The 25,566-nt window shown below is 40.1% G+C and overlaps 1 protein-coding gene across 1 annotated transcript in view; it reads left to right on the top strand.

The window, feature by feature from the left end:
• Nucleotides 1–20,144, top strand: part of LOC122061022 — a 64,246-nt gene extending 44,102 nt beyond the window's left edge. Inside the window, exons 6-7 of the mRNA XM_042624178.1 lie at nt 19,603–19,713; nt 19,834–20,144. Of these exons, the coding sequence (XP_042480112.1) occupies nt 19,603–19,713; nt 19,834–19,945 (223 nt within the window). The 3' untranslated portion in view covers nt 19,946–20,144. The remainder of the gene's footprint in view (nt 1–19,602; nt 19,714–19,833) is intronic.
• Nucleotides 20,145–25,566: the final 5,422 nt, after the last annotated feature.

Below are 25,566 nucleotides of genomic sequence, written 5' to 3'. Positions count from 1 at the left end.
CTACCCCTTAAGTTCTTTTATCAAATTCCCCCTTCTTTTGTTAGCTTTCAAAATTACCTCTAGTTAACAATTTAAATCCATATTGTCCCCATTTGTCTCTTCCTAAATATCCTTATGTTGTTCACATTATTTTACAATATTTCATTCATTATGCCTTGCAATTGAGCCAGCTAATATTTGTTGGGGCCCATAAGCGATCCGATTCCACTCTTGGGAACTCGGATCTGCTTCACCAACAATATCTAACTTCCAGCAGGATGGATTAGACTTGGCTCCTGTGCCAAATGGATTAGTATTTATTCTCTGAGCTGGTCATGATTGTTGTTACAAACCAGAATCTAAGTAATCAAAGCAAGAGAAAACAAAGAGAAAGAGAGAGAGAGAGAGAGAGACTATCGAACTTGTGTGTTGGAGGTAGCATGTGAATAGTGAATTGTATCCTATCATAGCCTGCTCCACATCTATATATATAGGCTCAAATAAAAAGGTGTAAGTTAGGGGGACAGAAATACCCCTAACGTACTTACTACAATAAGTAAAGAGTAAATAAAATAATTATAGGACATAATTGCCCTAGAGCTTTAACACTCCCCTCAAGCTAGAGTATACAGATCATCCATGCTCAGCTTGGTACAACAGTGACAAAAACTAGGAGCAAACAAAGACTTAGTAAATATATTTGCTAGCTGATATGAAGTCGAAACAATCAAAGTCTCAATTGGCATCTTCAACATAATACCTTGAACAACATGGCAGTCTACCTCAATGTGTTTAGTCGTTCATGATAGACTAGATTACTGATAATATATATAGCTGTTTGGTTGTCAATACATCTTCATAGGTGTAGGCACAAGAAAGCCCATCTCAAGAAGGAGAGACCTAAGCCACATTAGCTCGGTAGTAATATGACCCGTGGTCCTATACTCTGCTTTAGCACTTGACCTGGTAATTGTCGTCAATTTTTTTCTCCACTAAGTGACAAAATTGCCTCTAATAAACGTATAATACCTTGTAGTAGAATGATGATCAATGGCTGAACCAGCCCAATCAACATCAGAGAAGGCAACCAACTCCATATGCTTATTAAGACGATAACCTTTTTATGGGGCACCCTTCAAGTAACGAAGTATCTGACCAGTTGCATCCCAATGAGCTTTATGAGGAGATTGCATGAATTGACTGAGAACTCTAACAACAAAGGAAAAGTCAGGCATGTTAATTATAAAATATTAGTTTCCCTACTAGGCTCCTATATTGATGAACATTTGTAAAGGGATCACCATCATTGGCACCAAACTTTGATGAGGGCCCAGTGGAATATCCACTGGCTTGGATGCAAGCATTTTAATATCAAATAAGAGATCTAATACGTACTTTCTTTGAGACAGATTAATGCCTTTCTTGCTTCTCAAAAGCTCAATACCAATAAAATAGCGGATATCACCTAGATTCTTCCTCTGAAAAAAAAAAAAAAAAAAGGTTTTCACCTATGCATTTCTAGTCACATCATATAGGACAACCTTAAACCATGATTTAGCATAGATTATCGATGTTAGCATCAACCTTCACAAATCAAATCTCTTCCTCTCGGGTGTCTCTAAGGAGACTCAGGATCTCCTCTTTCGTATCACTGGGTTCTCCTGAGGCTCCCTTCCTGTTAAATACCTGGGGCTCCTTCTCATATCCTCTAGGCTCTCGGATCATCAATGCTCCCCCTTGTTTGAGAGGCTTCAGCTATGGAAAGCCAAGCTTTTATCCTATGTTGCGCGTCTCACCCTCATTAGATTCGTCCTTTAGTCCATGTATCTCTATTGGTCGGGCATTTATGCCCTCCCTTCTTCCATCATCAAGTCCATAGAAGGGCTCCTCTGCTCCTTCCTTTGGAAGGGATCTGATTCAACCAAGTTTCTCCACCCTCTTGACTGAGACAAGGTCTACCTTCCAAAATCTGAAGGAGGCCTGGGAATTAGAAGAATCAAAGAAGTCAACTCTGTGGGTATCCTTAAACTCATCTGGAAAATTGTGTCCAAGCAGAGGAGTATCTGGGTTGATTGGATCCATTCATCCCTGCTTATTAACCATTCCCTTTGTACTGCCCCCATCCCTTATGATGCCTCTTGAATCTGGAGGAAAATTCTTAGTCTCAGACCTTTGGCCTTTACTGCCATTTCTTCTCTATTGGCAATAGTCAATTGACTTCTCTTTGGATGGATCCCTGGCACCCTTCTGGCATTCTTTCCTCTTTGGTCACTCCTAGGATCATCTACTCCTCGAGTCTTCCCATGTCTGGCCCTGTTTCCTCTATCCTCTTTCCTTTAGGTTGGTCCCCCCTTGCTGACCTCTAGTCTTCCCTTACCTCTCTCCCCTGGGCACCGGGGAAGGGAAGACAATTGTATCTGGCTTCCCTCTTCCACTAGGATCTTTTCATTTGCTTCTGCTTAGTCCTTTGTCAAATCCTCTGGCCCTGTTGTCGCTTAGCGAAATCTTGTTTGGTTCAAAGGCCACATTCCTTGCCATAGTGTCACAGTCTGGAGATGTCTCTCTAACTGTCTTCCCATTCAATCCTTCCTCATCTACCACCACATCCCAGCCAACCCCTCTTGCTACCTCTGCCCACATGGTCTTGGGGACTCTTCTCACCTTTTCTTGTCTTGCCCCTTCTCTTTCCCTGTTTGGAAGAAGGTCCACTCTAGGTGCTGGCGATCTCGTCCCTCTAGATAGAGAATCGATCTAGATTGATGTGACCATTGCGAGAACCACTATTTGTGATACCATTAGAAAGTTTGCCTTTTCTGTAACCATTAATCACCTTTGGATGGAACGTAACATTTGTAGATGGTCATCTAATTTTCGCTCTCTGGATAAGATTTGGACTTCCATTGATGTTACCTTCAAAATTCTCTCCTTCCAGCCTAGGCCTGTCCCCAGCTCCCTCAGGAACAGTCATATCATTGCCTCCTGGAACCTTCATATTGACACCCTCCCCCTACTTGAGGCTTTCCCCTCCCTCCTTTTTTATTGTATCCCTTGGATCTCTTGGCTTGGCATCTACCTGTTTGCTATGTTATTATTTAGTCATTTATTTTTGTTTTGCTTATTGTTTTCCCCTGGGCTGGCTTTTCCTTGTTGACTTAAGCCTCCCCTCCCCCACTCTTCCCTTGTATATTCTCTCTCCTTTGGTTATTAATTATTTAATTATCCAAAAAAAAAATGAAACAAATCTCCCTTATATTCCCACGCCTTCATTGAAACCTTCCCTATAGGATAACTTCCATTTCTAACCTCCCTGACAGGGGTGCATCATCCTCCCTCTCTCCCACTTCCCATGCCTCCCCCTCTCCTCCTTTGCCCAATCTCCCCCTTTGGGAGCTGCTTGGAACTCCCACTTCAAGCATACCGTCTCCCCTCCCGTTGATGGTCTTCCCCTCCAAGCATGGGGACTCCTTAATACTTGATCTTTAATACTTGATAGCCAAATGCCTTGAGGGTCTGCTGGATTTTGAAGCTTCTCGCTGGAAAAATTCACTTATTGGTCACTTCTTGGGACAATGCCGTCCTTTCCATCTCGTTAAGTTATCTTTGATCAAGCAATGAAGGCCTGTAGGTACTGTGGATACATACCTTCTGGATCATGGCTTCTTTATGTTCAGATTCTTTAAGGAGAATGACAGGGTGCGAAGTCTGGAAGGTGGCCCTTGGTTAGTGGGCCGAAATCCTGTCTTCCTCTACCCATGGCACCGCCATCTGCTGTTCAACCACGTTGATTTCTCAACCATTCCTCTTTCGATTAGTATGCTGGGGTTCCCCTTGTTTTTTTGGTGCTTCGAAGGTCTGAGTGTTGTAGGCTCAGTTTTAGGCACTCTGCTCTACTCTGATGCCAATAGGAATGATCATCTGGCTTATGCTAGAATTTATGCAGAAGTCTTTGCTTCTGAAGCCCTTCCCTCTATCTCTGTTTAGGATAGAGACGATTTTAGTTTCAGTAGTTTGTCTGCTATTATTGGCGGCACCTTTAATGCCTTTGCTGTAAAATTTTTTACCATCACACTGCCATTTTCTTACTGAAGAACTCAGCCGAGGAGTCCAACAAAGACGTGCATGTCAACCCTAATGGTCCCAGCTTTCATAGGGACCACTCGGCTATGTCCGACAATGAGAGAAGATAATTTCTCTATCCTCCGGTGAGAGGCAGAGAGCATGTAAAGCTACATAACCACCAACGGCCTAACACAATTGAAGCTCAAAAAGATCCAGTGGTCCAAGAAGAGCCTTTAACTGATGGGTATAACAGTTTCTTGATTGGATGTGGAAGGGATTGAGGAGCATCTTTTCACTGTCCAAATCACTGATGTTTTCCCCTCTGACTCATCTTAGGAGGATCTCGTTAGCAACGATGGCTCTTCAGGCTCTGATAGTTCCTTGGGAGAAGATTCCTCTGAAGCTAAGACCCGATCATCCCTTTTTGGTTCTCAATCCTCCTCTCCTCAAAGGGAGCTCTCTTCTGGAAATCTCTCACCCCTAGCGGAAAAGTCACTTGATGCTTTAACCTTCCATGATCTACCTGCTATGGATCCCACCCTTGTTGTCTTTATCGATTCTCATGAAGAGCTGGATGTAGGCCCCACCTTGGAAACCTTGAACCATATTTCCGAATGTTTGACTTATGTTCTCCCTACGGGCCCTATGGGCCCATGTCCTATGAGCATCACTTCTCCAGTCCACCCCTCTCTCCCAACCTATTGGTCCTCCTAGCCCATCTCAAGCTCAGGCCATCATCTCTGCCCCTCCCTCTTCCCTAATCCACTCTGCTTCGGATCTGGATTTGGGTTCCAACCAGCTTATACCTAACCCCTCTTTTTTTCTCGCTGAACTAGCAAAATCAAAATCTGCTGCTATGTCCACCAGGTTACCCCGTGTGGCCTATCTTAAGCCTTTGTCCATCACTCATGATCTGCTTCAGCCATCCACCATTTCCTTCCTCCTCACTCCTTCACCGCCGTAATAATTCTCGACCTCCCATTAGTTTGACTAGCTCCTCCTCCTTGAGCATTCGTTGCCTCCCTCTAATCTTGCCTGATGTCTCAAGGCCTTGTCTTGAACCTTAGGGGTTTGAACTCCCCTCAAAAGCATGTTGTTGTCTATTTGCTTATAAAAGATCTTCGGCCTGCCTTTTGTTGCTTGCTTGAAATGCATATTAAAGAATCCTCTATTTCTCGGGTTGCCTCCACCATTGTCCTAGCTTGGTTTTTCATTTCCAACCATTCTCATCATCCTAATAGGCATATTTGTTTTCTTTGGGACAAGGCTAAGCTCTCAGTCTCCCTCCTGCCTTCTTCCCCTCAATTCCTTCAATGTCCATCTCCAATATTTCCTATACCTCCTCTTTCTTATTCTTCGTCATCTATTGTCACACCTTGCTTTAATTTGGCCAAGGTATGTGGCACTGGACACCCACATCCAATCAGCGTAACCCTCCAGGATCATAGATGCAGTACCTTAATTTCACAACTGCCAACAAGATCATAATTAAAATCAGAGTACGCTAATAAAATCATACAATTACCATTGGTGATGTACTAAAATGATAAATTACATTATACAATTTTTATATCTATAAACAACCATAGGTTACAATACTACTTACTACACATTTCATAAATATTTACATAAAAAGGAATAAGTGAAATAACAGAAGTGAAGTCCATCAACGTCCTAGTGTCTCGCAGACATATGCCTCAACCGCCATTGATGTCCAATCCTGCCTCAGCGTCGACTCTAAAACATCTAAAAATATAAATCCATAAGGGGTGAACGTCACAAGCTTAGTGAGGGGTGTGCATGCAAGCACGCGCAACAAATGATGCAATGCAATCCCAAGCAAATCATATGATGCTCATGATCTAGTTTTAACACACATTACCTAGCAAACAATTACTAAGTCCAAGATAAGGTCATAGTGCTACTGCAACATTGGTAGTATCCCTGGTCCTAGAAAACCCATCGGTTACCTAGTGATACAAGCTAGTTGAGAGTCAGGAGCCTGAAAGTCCTGAAAAACCCATCGGTCACCCTACAAACCCCTAATGAGTAACCCCTAACAGCCACGGTCCCGAAAAACCCATCGGTCACCTGTGCTACATCTGACTCTGAGTATAGTACGTCGTACTGCGGATGGTATTCTAAAAAATATACCACCCCTTGGGATTAGCCAGTACCTAACCCCTTACTGGAAAGGGGTGTAGCACCTGAATCCTAACCATATGCATTCTACATGCATTTTTTTTTTTTTTTTTTGTGGAAGCATTCTACGTGCATTCATAGCAATCAATAGCACCCAATCATACAAGTGACCATAACTGTAATACCGATCTTTGAGCCCATGGTAAGGAATCCTTCATTGGTCACACCATGCCTCAGACCATTGATGTTACAACCATTACCACTCAACTGCATTACTACACATCCACAGAACCACGATCACAACAATCTCGGTTAAACCATGCCACATGTGCAATATATATAATTTTATATAAAATACATCCAAAACAAGTATTCAACCACATTACACATGAGCATGCAGAATTAAGAATATAGAAACATTCCGTAAAATAAATCAAACACCCACTCACCTCAGTACCCAATCATAGTGTATGATAGGATCCCTCACAATCAATTGTGTGTCCTCGCTCGATAATTTTTAGGTTCCTAACCAATATGTATCATTATGTTAAACATTTAATGACACCTACTATGACTATATATATGTTCATTGCTGAACCCAAAATGACTCCCAACAGTCCATGTACTGACCCAATTTAAAGTCTCGAAAAATGCCCCCGAACTACCCCTACTCATAGGGTTAATTTGGGTAAAAAGGTCGGGAACATAACCCACAAGGGGTAGGGTATAATTCAGCCAAAACAGGGGTTGACCAGCCTTAAAAAACCCAACCAGCAGGTACCGATCGATTGGCCGCTTAATCAACCGGTGGGTTGATTTCAGCAGCATTTTCAGCAACCCTACAGGCTGTCTGGCTGGTTTCCTTCACTTGGGCTGCATGTGGCTGAGGGCTATTGTCCATCGCAGCATGGGGAGGGTCTCCTAATGCCTCTAAGGCCATTATACAGTCTCTAAAACCCCTATTTACAGTAATAAAAATTCTGCCCTATTAAATTCCCCAATTTCTTCCCTGGGATGGCAAATTTAGCTCTGGGAGCCTGTTCGCTAACTTTCTAAGCTCAAACCCAATTTATGGGTGGATGTAGGTCTATACACTACTGAAAATATATGTATAGAAAACATAATTACTAATTTAGTCCCTACAGTAGAAATCATCCCAATTCCTTTGCTTACAGTCCAAATTTCCCAGTTCTGGGTAGCTACATGCTTGGAAACCAAGCTAAATTTTATTCTTACTCAATAGAAATACTGTACAGCAATTAAGGTGGCAAAATTTTATCTTCTTAAGTGTGTGTACAACAACAAGAAGGTTCTAGCATTTCATCCCAGCTGTGTGCGACATCGATTGTTTATACAGCCAAGTAGTAACAACCTTCCAAGCTTGAATCAGTAGCAGCCCCCAGCAAGATGGCATCATCATGTGGCTTTTGCTTGCACCAAAAACAGCAGCATCATAAGAGGATGCAGCAGCAGCAGCAAAGTTAGCTACAGCCCAAGTGCAACAACCCCCTCTTCTTCTTCTTTGTTTCTTCTCCTCTCCTCCCCAAACAAATGATATGTGAAATGGTGAACAGTAGCTAGGTTTAGGTTTATATGGTTCAGCACTAAGGGTCCTTAGGGCCCATTTGGCTGAACCAGCCCAAACTGAAATTAATTCTAAAACTTGTTTTTTTTTTTTTAAACACAAACTAATTTAATCTAAATTCCCATTGATGGACCCCACCAAATACTGACCTATTAGGTTGGACTTGGTCAGTATTGGGACCTCTACATACTGGGTAAGTGTGAGGCTCTTGGGTGTAGGGATGTGGGCCCCACATAGGATAGCCCATTTTCCTTCATTCTGCCAACCGACAGGCCGGTTGGCAGCTGGGTGACCTACCGATTACAGCCTTTTCAGTTCATCGACTGTACCATCTTTTGGGCTTATGAGTCCACTCAATGTGGAACTGGTCCCACATTTATTTGAGCTATTCTATGCTCCTTCCTTGGCCAATGAATCAGCCAAATTCTCTCTTACTTCTATACATATGGATCCAAAGCAAAGCATCCTACTTTCTTATAACAACTAGGCTATAACACCAAGCTTAGCTGCTTCCAGTTTCAGAGCATTACAATTCTCCCCTCTGTAAGGCTATTCATCATCGATGGTCAATCCCGTTTATTCTAACATCACTCTTATACATTGAGTTGCAACATTGAATTTCCACTCAGTGTTGCTAACAAGGCCACATGTCTTGGTAATACTGGCTGATATCAGCCACACATTAACACACCCATAGGCCATACTGGTCCCTTATCTATTCATAACCTTAGTTCCTCGAGAACTGAGAAATCAACAGACTACTCTACTTCCTACTTTCCAATATCAACCATGTTATGTCTTTGCACATACAAATATTATTTCGATTTTGCCTATGTATCTTTACCAAGGTACTCGGATCTGATCTCTATACAGATTTACATAATCCTAGAACTTCACACCAGTTCTGTATTAACTAATCCAATCCACAATTTCACTCTCTTCACTCTATGAGAACCATACCTGTGGATTCCATTTCCATATTATTTCTCTAAAGTCAAACTATTAGTCATATTATAGTATATGCCCCTTAGTTTTATTTTTATTTTAAAGCTTCCATCAAATATCCAAGATAATATCCCATCATTTACTTGGCTTCACAATTTTCGGGCTTCCGGCTTCACTTCACTGTACATATACACATACTTAGTGTATTATTTGTTAGTTATTTATTTTTATTTTTCAATCTCCTCTTATGCAATCAAACCATACCCCCATTCTCACTACTTGACCTTTCACTACATTAGATCTTGCTGAGTATTCCCAATCTTCCACCAATGTCCTATAATCCACAGTTCACTCTAATTTAAAATTTAAGTCTTCACAATTTCAGATATCATGTTTTAACTGTCATAGACTTTCCTCACATACTCAGATATTTATTAATTGATCTTATAATCCAGATCCTCAATGGCCCATAATGTTTCCTCACATTCTTACTTCATAAGATTTTTTTTAACCTTTAAATCACCCATTCAACTTGTTCTCAGGTCTACTCACTTAGATTTGTTATCATTCTCACTATTCCACATTCTCGATACTGACCTTGTCGTTTTGATCCAATAGCAATGTCGGATCTATTGGGTGGTACAACACTTTAGGTATCAGCTTCTCATTACCATTCTCACTTCTTTATAAGGAGGACACTCTTACTACTTCATCTACCTTTTTAGCACTTACAGCTGAGGTTTCCATTGAATACCACTCCCAATTTATGATAACTGCAGATGAACTCATCTTGCTTGCCCATTTTCACAACTCAAGGACAGTCAATAAAGCAAAGGATCGTGTCAGGAATCATTGTATGATATTATTTATGCATTGTCAATTGGAATTAATATATCATGACATTGACACCACTCTATCCTTATTTCTAAAATTTTACACAGATGGTGTAGCTTTTATGCTTAGGGCATAGCGAAGTCCAGGTATGCTTCACAACATTTTTCTAACATTTTCTTTCACCTAAGGTGCCAACATCACCACCTTTTTAGCCTTCTTCACCTTTCTTGGGAAGTAAGTCCGCACATTGCACATAAGTTTTGTAGGTGGGTAGCCACTCTATATCCAACATAACCATCGATCTTCTTCATGTCTAACTTTCTCAATTGAATTATCAAGTCTCGTCCAAGTATGTGGATGGAAGATGGTAACTTGTATCCCTACTACTAAGATGCCAACTATCAACTTGTGTTCCAAACTCTTTAACTTATGCAGTTTAGCAACAGGCAAGAGTGATACAACAAAGTGATGCATAAAATTCAATCATGCACATGAGAGTGTCAAATAAATGAGATGCACTAGGTATTCAACAATGCATATGAAAATTTCATCCATATCAACAACATACCAATGACTACCTCAGATGTAGTCTTGGCTCCTTCCGCTATCATTTGCAAAAACCCCTCCTTGCGTTCCGATACCCTATTGCATATGAACCAGATGGCTAGTATTTGATATTGAGGGATTCATATATGAGTCTTTTGACATCTTCTGAGAGCAATACTTGGCCATATACCCAAATTGATTACATATATAACACTGCTTTGCTTGTAAGCATGATCTAGCCATATGTCCAAATTGATTACGAAAGTACTGAGGTGAACCCATTTGTTGAAGTACCACTACTATTGGCCTAGGCTATTGTGATACTTGGCCAACTTTTGGTATACTAATTTGTGGTGCAGTTGGAGTAGTGGAGGGTATTTCAACTATTCTAGTGAAACCTCTGCCACCAGATGGTGTGTCTGCTCTCCTTGTTTCCTGAGCGTGATAATTTTCTCTTTGTTTCTCTTTTATGGACTTCGCTGTTTGAACCACCTTGCATAGTTCTGAATATGATGTGCAATCAGCAGTGTTCCAATACTAGTCCTCAAACTCTTCTCAAATTTCTTGGCTTTGGCTCTATCAGTCTTCATGTGATCTAGTGCAAAATAATACAAAGCCTTAAACTGTTGTTGATACTCAAGGATAGATTTTGATCCTTGTATCAAAGCCATAAATTCTACCTCTTTCCTTTCTTTGACACTCTTAGAGAAATAATTCCCATATAAAACTTCAACAAACTGATCCCAAGTTGGGTTGGGATAAGTGGCCAACAATATAGGTCTTCTGGCCTTCCACCAAGCATATGCTTCATCCTGCAGTTGATTAGTGGCACATAAAATCTTTTGTTCATTTGTGCACCCTAACATTGTAAAATCTTTCTCGACACCCTCTATCCATTTAACTGGTGCCAACGGGTCTTGAGTTACTCCACTAAAGTAAGGGGGTTGGTACTTCTGAAATTTCTCCATTAACTTAGTTGTCCACACTGGTGCAACTGGTTGGGTCTCTGCTGAATGCTGCCTACGGGGTGTCACTAGTACTGGTATTGCCTGAGATGACTGACCATTGGTTGGTTGTGCCGGTGTTGGAAGTCTTAGTGCAATAGGTGGTGTAGGAGCAGATAGTGTAGGCTGCATAATAGGCTTGTACCATAAGTCTCTCTAGAACAGATAGATGTAGCTATCTCAGTCATCATGGCCCTTTGTTGCTATTGGACTTCTCTTTGTTGTTGTTGAAGGCTTTGCTGGATGCCTTGCTTCACACCACTGACCATGGAAACCACATCTTGAGTTGTCATCATAGGTGGTGCAAGTGGTGGCATAGGTGATGCATCTATTAGCATATCTTCACCCTCATATTCAGATTCATGTGAAGGGTTAATATTTTCCCTCGTGGTGCGACTGTACTTCCACAGTTATGGGTCATCTTAGGGATACGTATGCTTCGGCATTTGAGAAATTTCCTATGAAATGAATAGATTGATTAATTTCCTAAATGATTAATACATACCATATGACCACATAATCATACAACTCATACACAACAGAGCAGCCTACTTCTGTACATATGGATCCACAGTAGAGCAGCCTACTTTCTTATACCAACTACGCTATAATACCGAGCTCAGTTGCTTCCAGTTTCAGGATGTTACAGTTCCACCCTCTATACTCAAAAGGTGTCTATTTTTCCATTCTGCCACTCCATTTTGTTGTGGAGTGTAAGATCAACTGGTCTGGTGAATCATACTATGGGCAACACAAAATTTTGAAATCTCATATTGAACATATTCTAAAGCATTGTCAGAGGGAAAAACTTTAATAGAAGTGCCAAATTAAGAGTTTATTTCATTATGAAAATTTTTGAAAACTGACAAAAACTTTGAACAACCCTTTAAGAGGTACAACCATATGAGATGGGAATGATGGTCCACAAAAGCAACAAAATATAGAAAATCATGCTTGTTCGTGACACGACAAGGACCCTATATGTTGAAATGGACTAATGGAAATAAAGATAGATTACGAGCCACAGAATAAGAAAGAAAAGACACATAATGGTCCTTTCCTAACTTGCAGGCTTCACACCTAGACACAGACTTGTAAGTAGGAAATAACAATTTTAATCTAGTTAAAGACAAATGACCTAAATGATAATGCCACTAGAAGGGAGTCACACCACTAACAGAGTGACCAGCAATGGAAGCAGGAACACCACAGTTGAGGTAGTATAATCCTTTTTCACATCCTATACCAATCGTCTTCCTCTTGTGAAGAACTTGAAAGACACAATGAGTGGGGAAAAATGCCACAGAATAGTTTAAAGATTTTGTTAGTTGACTAATAGACAGAAGGCTTGGTGTAAACCTAGGAATATGTAACATAGAGGAAAGACTAAGAGAAGAGGTGGGAGAAACTATATCATAACCAAAAATTGGGGCGGAAGACCCATTTTTAAGTATATCAGATGAGGAATGAGAATTATTAAAGGATGTAAACAAGGAAGACTTACCTATATGGGTAGAGGCCTCGGAGTCGATGATCCAGGAGTAGAAATAGTAGTAAAGAAAAAAGGTGTACCTGCATGAGCTAAAGTAGCAGACAAGGAAGGCCCAGAAGATGTACCATTGGATGCCTCAAGACTTTATAACTACCCTAATGTCTGAGTAATATCATCATGTGAAGAAGCTATAAAGGAATTGCCACCTAGAAAGGGTCCTGGTGTAGAATCACCAGTGGATACTGTATAACTACCACCATTAGACACTGCATGCTTGACCAATTAGATTGCCCATTCTTTTTTTTCCATACTTGGCCTAACATGTATCAACCGTATGGTTGGGTTTCCCATAATGAATGCACCGTCAATTGGCACGGTCTCTAGTACCTCAACCACCACTATCACGACCTTCCCCAATGCCACGGCCACAATCACGATCATGACCACGACCACAAGTAGCAGTAAAAGCAGAGTTATTCTTGGAGGAGGTGTCAGATTTGCCAGGAGAATCAATTCGCTGAAGACGTGAGAAGTTATTAGCAAGTGTAAGTATGTGACCCTTGACATTCCTTGATAGGTAATATGATGGTAGCATAGAGTCCAAATAATCAACTATAAATCATACCAGATTGATGGTAGAGTAGAGGTGGAAGAACAAACCAGCAATAGATAATCTCCCAAGTAGCAGTGAAGACCCTAAATCAGTCCCATGGAGAAATCGATTTCTCAGGGTTTTGATGGGGCATCGACTAAGGGAATAGAAATCCTTCTAGAGTTATATACCAAATGATTATAACGTACGAAGACTAGCAACCACAATAAAAGTGCCAAATATATCCCACAAAGCAGCCGCATACACCAAATAAAAGCAACACAATCGATTAAGGGAAAAAAACCTATAAGTAATTGATTTTTCCTGTATGGGAGGAAAATTGATATTAGGGTAGGGAGATCTCCAACCTAGCAGTCGTAGATAATCAAGAAGACAACATAAAAGCACTCCATCAATGGAAAAGGGAGCTTAATGTATTGTATAGATAGCAATAGGTGGCTACATACCACAAGAGTGTGAAACAAGAATCGAAATCAGCAGAAGGGAAAAGAAAAACCCTTGATTTGATTAATAAGGCTCTGATACCATGTTACAAACCAGAATCTAAGTAATCAAACCAACAGAAAACAAATAGGAAGAGAGAGAGAGAGAGAGAGAAGAAGAAGAAGAAGAAGAAGAAGAAAAGGAGAAAGAGAGAGACTACCAAACTTTTGTGTTGGAGGTGGCCTGCGATAGTGAATTGTGTCCTATCGCAAGCTGCTCACTCCACATCTATATATAATTCCAAATAAGAGGTATAAGTTAGGGGACAGAAATACCCCTAACCTACTTAATACATAAGTAAAGAGTAAATAAAAAAAATAGGGCAGACTACTTAGCCCTATATGACGAAATTGCCCCTAGAGCTTTAACAATTGTCTTTTGCAAAAGTAGATCTAGTTTAGTGTGGATAGAGTGATTTTATTTTGGATGAATAAATAATTCATTACCAAGAGGAGAAGAATATATTGGTTAGGTCATTTTTTTCAATTTCAATTCCAATTTTCAATTTCCTCAGTTGTGTCCCCCAAGGTCCTTAGCTAGATGCATATGTTGTGTTTGCCCCTCTCTAGCCATGGAACCACCCTTTTATTTTGATTATTTATATTGCATCCCTTCCCCTAAATCCAAGTAGAAAAGCCCTTGTAAGAGTACTCTTTGGTCAAGTAGGAAAGCTCATATTATTTATGGTGCATTCCTAGGGCTAAGTAGAGGTATCTACTTGTGTGCCTCTCTCTAGTTTTATTCCCTTTTTATTTTATCTATTTACTTTTCAGCACTTTTACTTTCGGTTATTTACTTTTTAATTTCGTGGTTTGAGTATTTAAATTCCTAGATGACGAATGGTTAGGGTTATGTTTCTCTCCTTCTAAAGATGATTAATAGTAGCACAAAAACCAATTTCCCAATGGTGTCACCAATGGAAGAGCTAGGGAAGGTCATGTCGATCCAATTCCATTATCTGTCAAAAGGGAGAATGGTTCTCCTAGCCGGCCAGCATTTGGAAAGAACAGTTTTCCAAATAAGGGAGGACAAGGGGCAGGAGAAGAAGAGATGGGGGATATCCTCAATACTATGGAGACAAAGGCAGCAAGAGGGGTTGGCCGGGATGTTGCGGTGAATGAGAAAGGACTGGCTAGGGAGACAGCTGGTTAGGCAATGCCAAAGAGTAAAGCTATGGCGGGGAATGTGGCCTTTAAACCAGACCACCTTATGCCAGGGAACAACCGGAGACGGGATGCGGATGAAGGACCAAGCGGAGGCAAAGGAGAAGGATCCATTAGAGGAGGGGGGGAGCCATATACATTTACCTGGATAGAGTGATTAAGTGGGCTTGGGGTTGGGATTGTGAGTAGACCATAGTTTTCATGTTTTCTAGGCTACCTAAGGTGTTGGAGGGTGTCTAGGCGCACGGTGACACCAATAAGGTGATCAAGGCATCTGCTTAGATGACCAAGGCGTCCAAGGACACTAAGTATCTTGGACTCCTAGGTGACGCCTTGACAACTATGGAGAAAGAAGATGGATTACAAAAACTTCTCAGCAGTTTTGTTTTGTCATACACATTAGGGTTCTCTTATTGGGCACTGCTGGATGAAGTTCATTGGGTTATTCATCCCCAAAGAAACGAAAAAGCTCCTTAGGTCCTGTAATGTCAAATAGGGTTTGGGGACAAATTCTCTTAATTTGTGATTAGCAAGCCAGAAAAAGGCAGATAGAGAAGGGCAGCTGTGTAGTCACTAGTCATATAGAAAATTCCCTCTTTTCCTGTGTTCATTTAGCCAAAATAATGTCTAACACGATTGTCTACAATTTCTAATTCATGCTTCATTCCCTCCTTTAGATTGTTTCTGCTTAATAATTTCTCTTTTTCTATTTTAGTTGAAGTATTTTTATTATTATTTTTTTTAAATCTTGTTTCCTTTACTAACAGTATCTAGATAAATTTACATGATTGGATAACATCTAATTTTTCTCTTTCGATATTTCTTTACTTCTCCTCTTATCCTTTCTTATTCTTCCAGCGTCACCTCCCCCTCCCTCCTTTTCCTTTTATTCTAGTCAAATGAAACATAGCTGTAGGCTTATGCTCATTCATTCAAAAAATAGAAGAAAAGAAAAGAAAGACAAAAGGCCCAAGAAAATAGAGCAAAATAGAAGAATGCTAAAAGATAAAAATCTAATGTCTCAATGTGTCATCTTCTCTTGGCTGCCAGAAAGGAATAAATAAATAATTTTGAAATATGAAAAGAATGTTAAAATTTTGTATAATATGATAAGAGGGAATTGATTATTAATATTCCTGCACTTTTTAGTCACTTTTATTGATGAATGAAGATAAATCTCACCATTTTGATGACTTTCCTCTAGCGATCAGATGAGATGAGGGACTTGGTTTAGAAGGAACCGTGCAGGACATTTTCTCATCAAACTTAAATGAATGATGAAAATGGGAACTTTCTTTTGGACCCACATTTTTCTTTTTTTATAGTGCTTTCTTACCAAAAGAGCTCCACCTATATTATTGTTGTACAACTCAACTTTACTAAGCTTTTTGTCAACAAACATCTTTCTTAGCCGTTCAATTATGTCCATTGTACAAAGAGGGTCAAGTGACTTGACTCAACAGGAGAAGGGAATTGTAGACAAAGAACAGTAGAGGAAGAAGGGGGGATGCATGGCCAATAGCTTTGGCTATTGGTCCTTCTCTATCCATATCAGCTTTGTAGACTTCTAAAGAAGATTCTAGTGAGCGCTATGTGGTGCAAGGAGGTGTGGCTCCTGGTGGTGAGAAGGAAGGAGTTTCTCTGTCCATACTTTCAGAGATTCCTACTGGGAGAATGGAGAGTCATCTATGGGAAAGATGGATGCTGTCAATGGAATTCCTTTTGCTTCTTTATTCTCACCGAATGTATGGAAGAATAAGGAGGGTTTTCAACTCAAGTTCATTGATCCGGTCATGGTAGATGATCAAAAGGTTGCTAATTGTCTTGCTGAAGCTGTTAGAGGACAGATTAGCAGATGGAAAAATGCTCTTGTAGGGCATTTCATAGGGAAGAGACCACCTTTTCATTACACGAAGGAGTTTCTTCTCAAGAAGTGGAAGATTTCAGGTAATGTTGAGATAAATCTACTTGAAAGTGGTGTATTCATCTTCCGATTTAACTTGCAAGAAGATAGAGATAAAGTCTTGGAAGGAGGTCCGTGGTATGTTCAGCGTAAGCCTCTTGTTCTTTGCTCTTGGAGCAAGAGGTATCGTTAGGGCAGATTACTTTAACCTCTATCCCGGTGTGGATTACTTTACCCAATCTTCCCTTTCATTTCTGGTCTCCAGAGGCATTAAGTGCTATCGGGAGTGTTATTGGGTATCCAATTTCTTTAGATGTGAGGACCAAAACATTGGAGAGATTATCTTTTACAAGGTTGTGTGTTGAAGTTAATGCTTCTGAAGAACTACCTTCTGTTGTAGCTATTAAGGATGAAGAAGGTCACATTTTTAATCAGGAGATTAGATATGATTGGAAGCCTCCTAGATACAATGTCTGCAATTTTTTTGGCCATTTAGAGGAACATTGTGGTGGAGCTCCGGTGGTTCAACAAAATCAGAAAACAAAACCAGCTTGGAGAAAGAAGGAAGATGGTGGAGAGCCTACACTGTCGGCTGAGAATAGTGGACCTTCTTTGCACAAGAATAGTGACCTGAGTAAGGAATCCAGCCCTACAATTATCCAGAGTTGAAATTCAAGTTTGAATTTTGAAAAAAGTGGAGTAGATAAGGAAGGATTCATTAATGGTAGATTTAGGGGTAAAAAGATTCTAAACAAAGAGGAATCAGTTACCCGTGTTAATGCTTTCTCTCTCCTTGAAGGGTTGGCCAAAGAGGTGCCAATTTTAGTTTCAAAAGAGTCATTGGCTGAGGATGAGGAGGATGAGATTTATGAGGAAGAAGATTTGGAAGGTCAGTATATTGCTGAGGTAGATTCGGGTTTCAACTTGGTTTACTTAAATGTGTTGGCGATTGAGGAGGAGAATATTTTGGTGTGCAATAAGGATATCTTGCTAGCAAATAGGGAGGAGGATTTGGAGGAAGGTGAGTTGGCAATTATTCCATATATTATTGGCGTAAATAATGGGGAATTGATGGGGACATTTTCAAATGAGGAGGAACTTCCTCATCAAGATATGTTGGTTCCCTCTTTGGAGAAAATGAGGAGTTTGATGGAGAAAAATTAGGGGAGGAAGCGCAGGATTTGAATTTGGAGGACAAAGTTAGTAAGAATTCAAATCTAATGAAGAAGTGTCGGAGGCCATGGAACGCACTAAGGGATGAGATATTTTCTCCAATTTCAACCTCATCCAGGATTCTCTTGACATTGAAGGTCGGCTAGATGATGAGGTGGCAAAGTCAACATACTTTATTAAGCAAAAGGGGGGTGACTCAGCCAAGGAAATCTCTTATACTAATCTTTTGACCACGGTTTTTCCTTCCTCAAAAAATCTAGTGGAGAATATTCCTAAAAAAGACAATATTGACATGGCAAATGGAGAGGATAATGGTAGGTTGATTGAAGATTTGACTCTCAAATCTGTAGCAGATGCGACTTATTTCAAGGGAGCTGAGAATCTTGTAGATTCCATTATTTCTTTAGAGGAAGTGACAGAGTTGAATCATAGTGAGTAGGTGATAGATCAAGTTGAGTTAAACCACAGTGAGGAGATGACCCATCAAGTTGATAATATAGAGGGTATACATTTGAATTTTTCAGAGGAAGCATCAGAGTCATATGAGGAGGGTGGCCCTGAAGTCTTTAGAAACCTAACCCATCCAGTAGTGAGAAGCTTTCTGTGGAAGAGTCATCGCATTAAAAGTGCTCCGTACTTTCTTCGCTCCCGTGATTGGGCTACTTATCTCTTTCATAGCATCTTTTCCTTTTATATTAGATGAACTGTGTTTTAGGGTTTGTCCTGTTTGTTTTAGGGACCTCTCAACCTTTCTTTTGGTCTGCCCAAAGAAGTTTGTAGGGGTTGCCTTAATCTGTATTTTTATATTTTTCTTTTTCTTTTTCCTTAATACATACAAATTACTTATCGAAAAAAAATTATGTCCACTGCGAACAATGTGCGACAAGTCTTGGCCTTTTTCCATTTTGGGTCCAAATTTGATGTTAACCCTTGTTGTTTGCAGTGGGTTGGATGTTGGACCAAGCAGCCAAGCCATGTCATTGATGCTGACTTGTTTTGCATACCTAGTGCTTTGTGCCTAAATTGTTTGAAGTCGAAACAACAAAATATCTCCATTTCATGTTTGGGAGAATCTTGTTACTGCCCCTTCATTTTTCTACCGAGTCTTTTATTCGTTGAAGTCTTGAGCATGGAATTTTGGAATAACAATTGTCATTTTGATTTATTTGACAGGGCTAGTGTTTCTAAGGGATAATTTGTACATTAAGTCAATTCACTAGTTGCCATGTGATAATCAACAATAGAGTTGCTTGAATCCATTTAGCGAGTGATAAGTCCATCACCCTGCTCACTTTTGAGCTGAATATGAGTTAAAAGTTTGGTCCAAAGTTGTGCAAATTACAAAAATTCCACAAAGCTCCATTTCTGTACATTAGACATCTGGGGCATCTGTGTAATTTTCTACGACTTTGGATACACTTCTCACCCGTATGGCATGCTCACCCTGGGATGAACTTAAGACCAGTGAGATGGGTGGGGGCATTGACCCACCCAATGTCTTACCAATTGTTGTCTACAATTCCAAAGTTCTCCAACCTCTGTAGGATAAAAAAAAAACTTCATCTTATTGCAGCATGTCTATAATGAAGTTGAAAATACTACTTTTGACTAGAGAAGTATTTTGGAAAAGTATAATTTACTGTGTATGTGGTGCTGAACTTGAGGTTTTCTATTTTTTTAGGTTGGCGATCATGGCATCGAAAAGATTGTTGATTCTACAGCATAATTGGGCCCTATGGAGAGACCATGGCATGCTTTTATACTATAATAGGCAAATACTTGTTTACACAAGGTATGGGACTTCAATGTCCAAAGGGACAATTTTCATTTTGTCTTATCTCGTCTTTGAGGGTGATTCATTCCTGCCTATCAGTTTGTATTTTGGAGTCGATTAATGGTGGCTTTGATACAGGAAATATGGAGCAGCAGTCCAAGAACTTAGCATCTGCATGGCCTTTGCACCTGTAGAGGAAGCTGAAGTTCTAGAGCCATTTGTTGAGAAATTACATTTATTGCGGCTTTGATTCATCATCATCATCATGATGGAAGGAGGAAGCTACTATACTGGCTGGAATGTAGTTCCTTGATGTACTTTGTACGACAATCTCACTAGGCTATGGGAAGGGAGTCCTTCACACAGTCCACCCTCAAATCCAAGGATGTTGATGGATATCCTCAGAGACAATCTCTCCCAGTTGGGAGAGGCAAAAGAGAATAAGGAGAGAGAGGTAGAGCTTTTAAGATTAAGTCAACTATCTCATTATATAAGAAATGGAGCGTGCGACCCAATGAGATAGTATGGAGGTAGGAGTGCTATATTAAGCTTCCATCTAACCAACATAGCACATCACTCACAAATAATCTAAGGTACCTTAAACAATCAAATTACACCAGATACAACACTCTCAATCCCTTATGATGAGCAATGCTAACCCCAAAACATGTAATGTGCTCATGACTACGTCAAAACACAAATACGGCAAGTCGCCTAAGCAATAAGCCACAAGACAAGGGTGTATAGCTTTCCCTGAGCCCACATGTCAATTTAACTATTCCCAACCACCTTTCCAATTATATCCCAGTAGACCACATCATCCATGATCTTAAGGAGCACGTCAAAGTAGAATTATTGGGCATCCTCTTCTTGACATGGTCTAGGTAGATGGTATCCGTAGGATCAACTCAATTTGATCCAAGTGGCTCGCACAGTGACAAAGTAGGGATCCATTCAGCCACTCTCACAAATGGTTGCAACAAAGCATATAAGTACCAAATGTATGCTATGGTGCTTCTCCCACTAAGATGGGCATATCACTCATAATATAAAAGGAACACCATACGATTCTAAGTTCAGTCGCACTATCAAGTGCCTAACTTGAGTCAATCAGCCCAGTCGCCACCACAACGCCTGCCTAAATTCTCACACTCGGCTATAAGTAGGCTACACTGAGACATGGTAACTCGGTGTTCGACCGTACAAATGTCTCATCTTAGCTCTAAGTAAGGATCCACTTAGCTAAAAAGTTATCTTTTCATCTTGCTCGCTACATTTGAGCACCAAGGTGAATTTGGCTCATCATGCTTGCTATTGCCAAGTGTTGAATCACCCATATGATTGAGTCAATTCAAGCCTGATGACATATTTACAAAAGAATGTGTACACACACAGATCACCCAAGAAGAAATATATGTCAAATATATAAATCAAATAGTGATACAAATAATGTCTAAAAGAAGTGTCCAAACTCAAAATTCAAGACATTCAAGATGACGGCCTAGATTCCCAATCTGAGTAAGAAAAATGCTTTGAATAATGGTCTTAATCAAAGGATCAACCACCATGCTACTCGTGGAGATATGCTTCAGGATAACTTCATCTTACATAATCAAGTCTCAAATGTAGTGATATTTGAGGTTAACGTGTTTGGCTTTCCCATGGAACTATTAACTTCGCCTTGCACAATCAAGTCCTTAACGAAAGCTAAGGCTATCATACTATTAAATGTACTATCACTACATTTCCTGAATGAGCAGTAACTCCAAGGTGCTATAGGAACCTCCTCAACCAAAAGGCCACCGAAGATGCTATGTACTCGGACTCCATAGTGGATAGGGTGATGCAGGTCTACTTCTTATTGCTCTAAGATACAACCCTGCCTCCTAGGACAAACATATATCCCAAAGTAGATTTGTGCAATCTTTGTCACTAGCCCAATCAATACCACTATAACCTCTCAATGTCAAATCTAAACCAACATATGTAAGATGAGATTAGTGGATCCACAAAGGTATCGAAAGATCCATGTCCCTGCTTGCAAGTGGTTTAGTCCTAGGGTTACTCTGATAACGACTAACCATGCCAAATGCAAAACATATGTCTGGGCATATGCACATCATCGCGTGCGTCAGATTGCCTATCACTAAGGCATAGGATACTTTCGACATTTGATTCTTTTTATCATCAGTCTTAGGGCATTGATCAAGGCTCAAAGTACACACTTTGTCTATGGGAGTGTCAATGGGCTTAGAGTTGTGTATATGGAATCATTCCATGATGGAATCATTCCAAGATCTTCTTTATATAAGTCTCTTGAGACAATCCAAGAAAATTCCTAGGACGATTCCTCACAATCTTGATGCCTAACACAAAGTTGGCTTCACCCATGTCCTTCATCTCAAAAGTATAAGACAACCAATATTTAATGGTAACAATCATCTCCATGTTATTCTTGGCCAATAGAATGCCATCCATATATCACATACCACTGCCTAGTCGATTGTTTAAGGCCATACATAGAACGTCTGAGATGGTAGACTTTGCGCTCTTTTCCTTTGACCTCAAAATCAATTGGTTGATCTATAAAGATCTTTTCATCTAGTTTTTCATTGAGAAATGTAGTTTCAACGTCCAATTGAAAGAGTTCTGAATTCAGTTTTACAACAATGTCTAGAATGAGGCGATTGAGGCAATTCTTACCACATGGGAGAATGTCTCATCATAGTCTATGCCCTCTCTTTGGGTATAGCCCTTCATCACAAGGCGTGCCTTATACTTGTCAATTGAACCATCCACCTTGCATTTGACTTTTAGAAGCCATTTGTTTCCAATGGTCTAACACCCAGGAGGTAGGTCAACTAACTCCTATTGCTGGTTTTTACTCATAGAACTCAGTTCATCCATAACAATTTGCCAAGTTTTCTAAACAAGTGAGAAGAGTGCCTCCCGCACAGAAGCATGCTCATTCTCATCTTTTGAAACATAAATAAGATATTTTCCTTCAATCACAAAGTGATAACGAAAAATCTATCCATGAAGGCTCTGATGTGCGAGAGATTCCTGTTCATCTAGTCGTATACTCCCATTGGTTGGTACATTTCGACTAGGTTGACCACTCTCACTTTCTGTGACGATTACAGGATGAGTTAATTCTCCAACCTCAACGAAAGTAGGTGAGATGCATCCCTTGTCTTTCTACTCAAAGAGGTTGAGATCCCTACTCAAGTCACTAATGCTAGGAAGGTCTGTCTCAATAAAGTCAACATCATGGGACTTAATCTCAGTCAATCCCCTTTAGTGGCTGCTTCGTGAGCGCCGTTATTGGATGCACCTAGAAGTAAGGCCTCAACTTCCACATTGCTATGACTAGTGCAAGTGCTAACTTCTCAATCATTGGATACCTTGTTTTTGCATCAAGCAAGACATGGCTGGAATAATAGATTGGCTTCTGTTGCTTTTCTTCTTCCTTCACAAGTGTGACATTGTTTGCTACTGGAAACATCACTAAGTACAACTGTAGCACCTCACTTGGCTCGGGTTAGACTAATAGGGGTGGCATCTCCAAGTACATTGTGGTACCCTGGTTCATTATAACTTATATTTCTATTGTCCAGGGAAAGAACTAGAAGAGAAGGACACTTCAATTGGATGGTTGGCAATGGTGGAATATCTGGAAGGCAAGGATGATCCGACCAGTCAATGCTCATCATGCCAACACCATTGAAAATCATTCCAAGAAATGTGGGCAAGAAGGTAAGATCATGGTTAGCTGGTCTATAGAAGGTAGATAATAGGTGGACTTGGTGTACTGAGCTGGAGAGCAAACACCGACAGGTCCCAACCAGTTGGCCGGTGGTGTTGACCTGGGAAATTTTTTGCCATTTGGCTACTGTGGGGCCCATAGCCCTACATCCCAGTTGCTCATATTTACACTATGCATAGGAGTCTATTTGGTGACTGTATACCATATTTTATACTAGCCAGCAATGGGACCCACAGAGATATATTAATTTAAAGAAGGGAATTAATTTTAGGGTTCCAGCCAAACAGACCCTACGGTCCCTTTTGGCTGGACTATAAATACTTGAATATAGTATTGTTCATTCATTATAACCCTACTTTTGCTGTTAAGCAACAAGGAAAAGAGGAAGGAAAAGAGAAGAAGAAGAGGAAGAAGAGGAAGAAGAAGAAGAAGAAAAAGAAGAAGGAAGAAGGGCTCCTACACCTCAGATAGTTGCTAGACAACCCTACACCAAGGTAAGTCCTGTTGCTGTGTTAAATTGGTGAATTTGGTTAGTCTAGTTAGGGTAGTAAGCTAGGGTTAGGGATTTCAGGAAATTGGGGACTGAAATTGAGTCCTTATGTACTGATTTAGTACCCTATCGATGGAACCCTAAATTGAAAAGGGGTTCAGGGACCTAATTTGAAGTTGACCAATCCCTTTGAATCCTGGATCATAGGTCTTTCACTGTACAAGTAAAATTCCATGAAATTGGAGCTGGAATAGGATTGTATATGCTAGGAATCCTACCAAAAGACAACAAAATTAAAATTGTCCTACTGATTTTGGGAATTGGGGAATAAATGACCTAATTACTTCACTATAACTCACTGCTAAGCCTAATTGGAGCTAGAATTTGACTCTTGTTACTGTATTTTTATCACTCAAACCCTAATTGGGTGGTAAAATTTAGGGAAAGGAGCCCAACCCTTTCAATTTAACAATTCCTATTTGTAGTTCTCAAAATTGTAAAGGAATTGTGTGGACTGAGCTAGAGTTCACCTAATTGAACCCTAGAATGAAGCAATAGTGAACCCCCACATACCCACACTAGACTCTATTCCTATTGCATTAGGCATTGGCCTTTGAATTGGAGCTCAATTGAAACCAGTAAGGTTCAGTAAGTAGAACTGGAAGAACAGGAAATTCTGCAAGCATGCACCAACAGATGCTAGTTTCCGGTCGGTGGATGCATTGCTGACCTTCCGGTGGGAGTTCCAGTACCCTATTTCATCCTTACCTTTGTTGTGGGTACCCCACCCATATGTGGATCCGACCTTCATATAAATCATGATGATGGTCTTATAGGAAGGATTATTCCGAGGGGGGAACTATGTGGTCAAACCCAACTATGGAAGGGAATCCTAGGATAAACTAATATTAAATAGGTCTAGGACTATTATGTTTATTGATCAATATAAGTGTATACACCATGTACTTAGGGACCTAAATCATCGATGAGAACACGAAGTCTGATTTTGGGATTTACCACGCTTGTGATTCTGATGATAAGGTGAGTGGGTGCTGATCCTCAAAGAAAATAAAGAAAGTAAGAGGAATGGCCTCAAAAGTCCCAAACTTGAAGGAGTTAATATATAAAAAAATATGAAAAATATAAATTAACACTTAACATATTACAATCAACCAAGCAACCAAACAACTTGGGATACTCAATTTTCATATAATTCATAAACAATTTCTATTATAGGCAAGATTGATAATAACTGCTGAAAAGAAAAATAAAAAGACTACCAGAGTGCAAAAACCTTACAATGTTTTCAGGTGCATTAGGTTGCTTGCACATAACCCAAGGAACGCCTGCACCAAGCCCCAAAGCCATGTTTGCAGCCCATTTAATGTACTCCTTTCCTTTCTCACCATATGATCCTTCAACATTTCTGTATTCATTCTCAATTTGTTAAATGTGACTCTAACTACAAAATTATTGTAGTAATGAGTATTAATTTTAAAGGAATCAAAAGCCACGATAAGTAATTCATGATTTAGACCCCCCACATTTAAGTAATAAGGACACTTCCCAGTGCATGCACGAGGCTCCTTATACATGTATGATGGATTGTTGCATT

This window comes from Macadamia integrifolia, chromosome 14 (assembly GCF_013358625.1).
Source record: "Macadamia integrifolia cultivar HAES 741 chromosome 14, SCU_Mint_v3, whole genome shotgun sequence".
Classification (NCBI taxonomy): Eukaryota; Viridiplantae; Streptophyta; class Magnoliopsida; order Proteales; family Proteaceae; genus Macadamia; species Macadamia integrifolia.
This window is presented reverse-complemented; position numbering and strand designations above follow the sequence as displayed.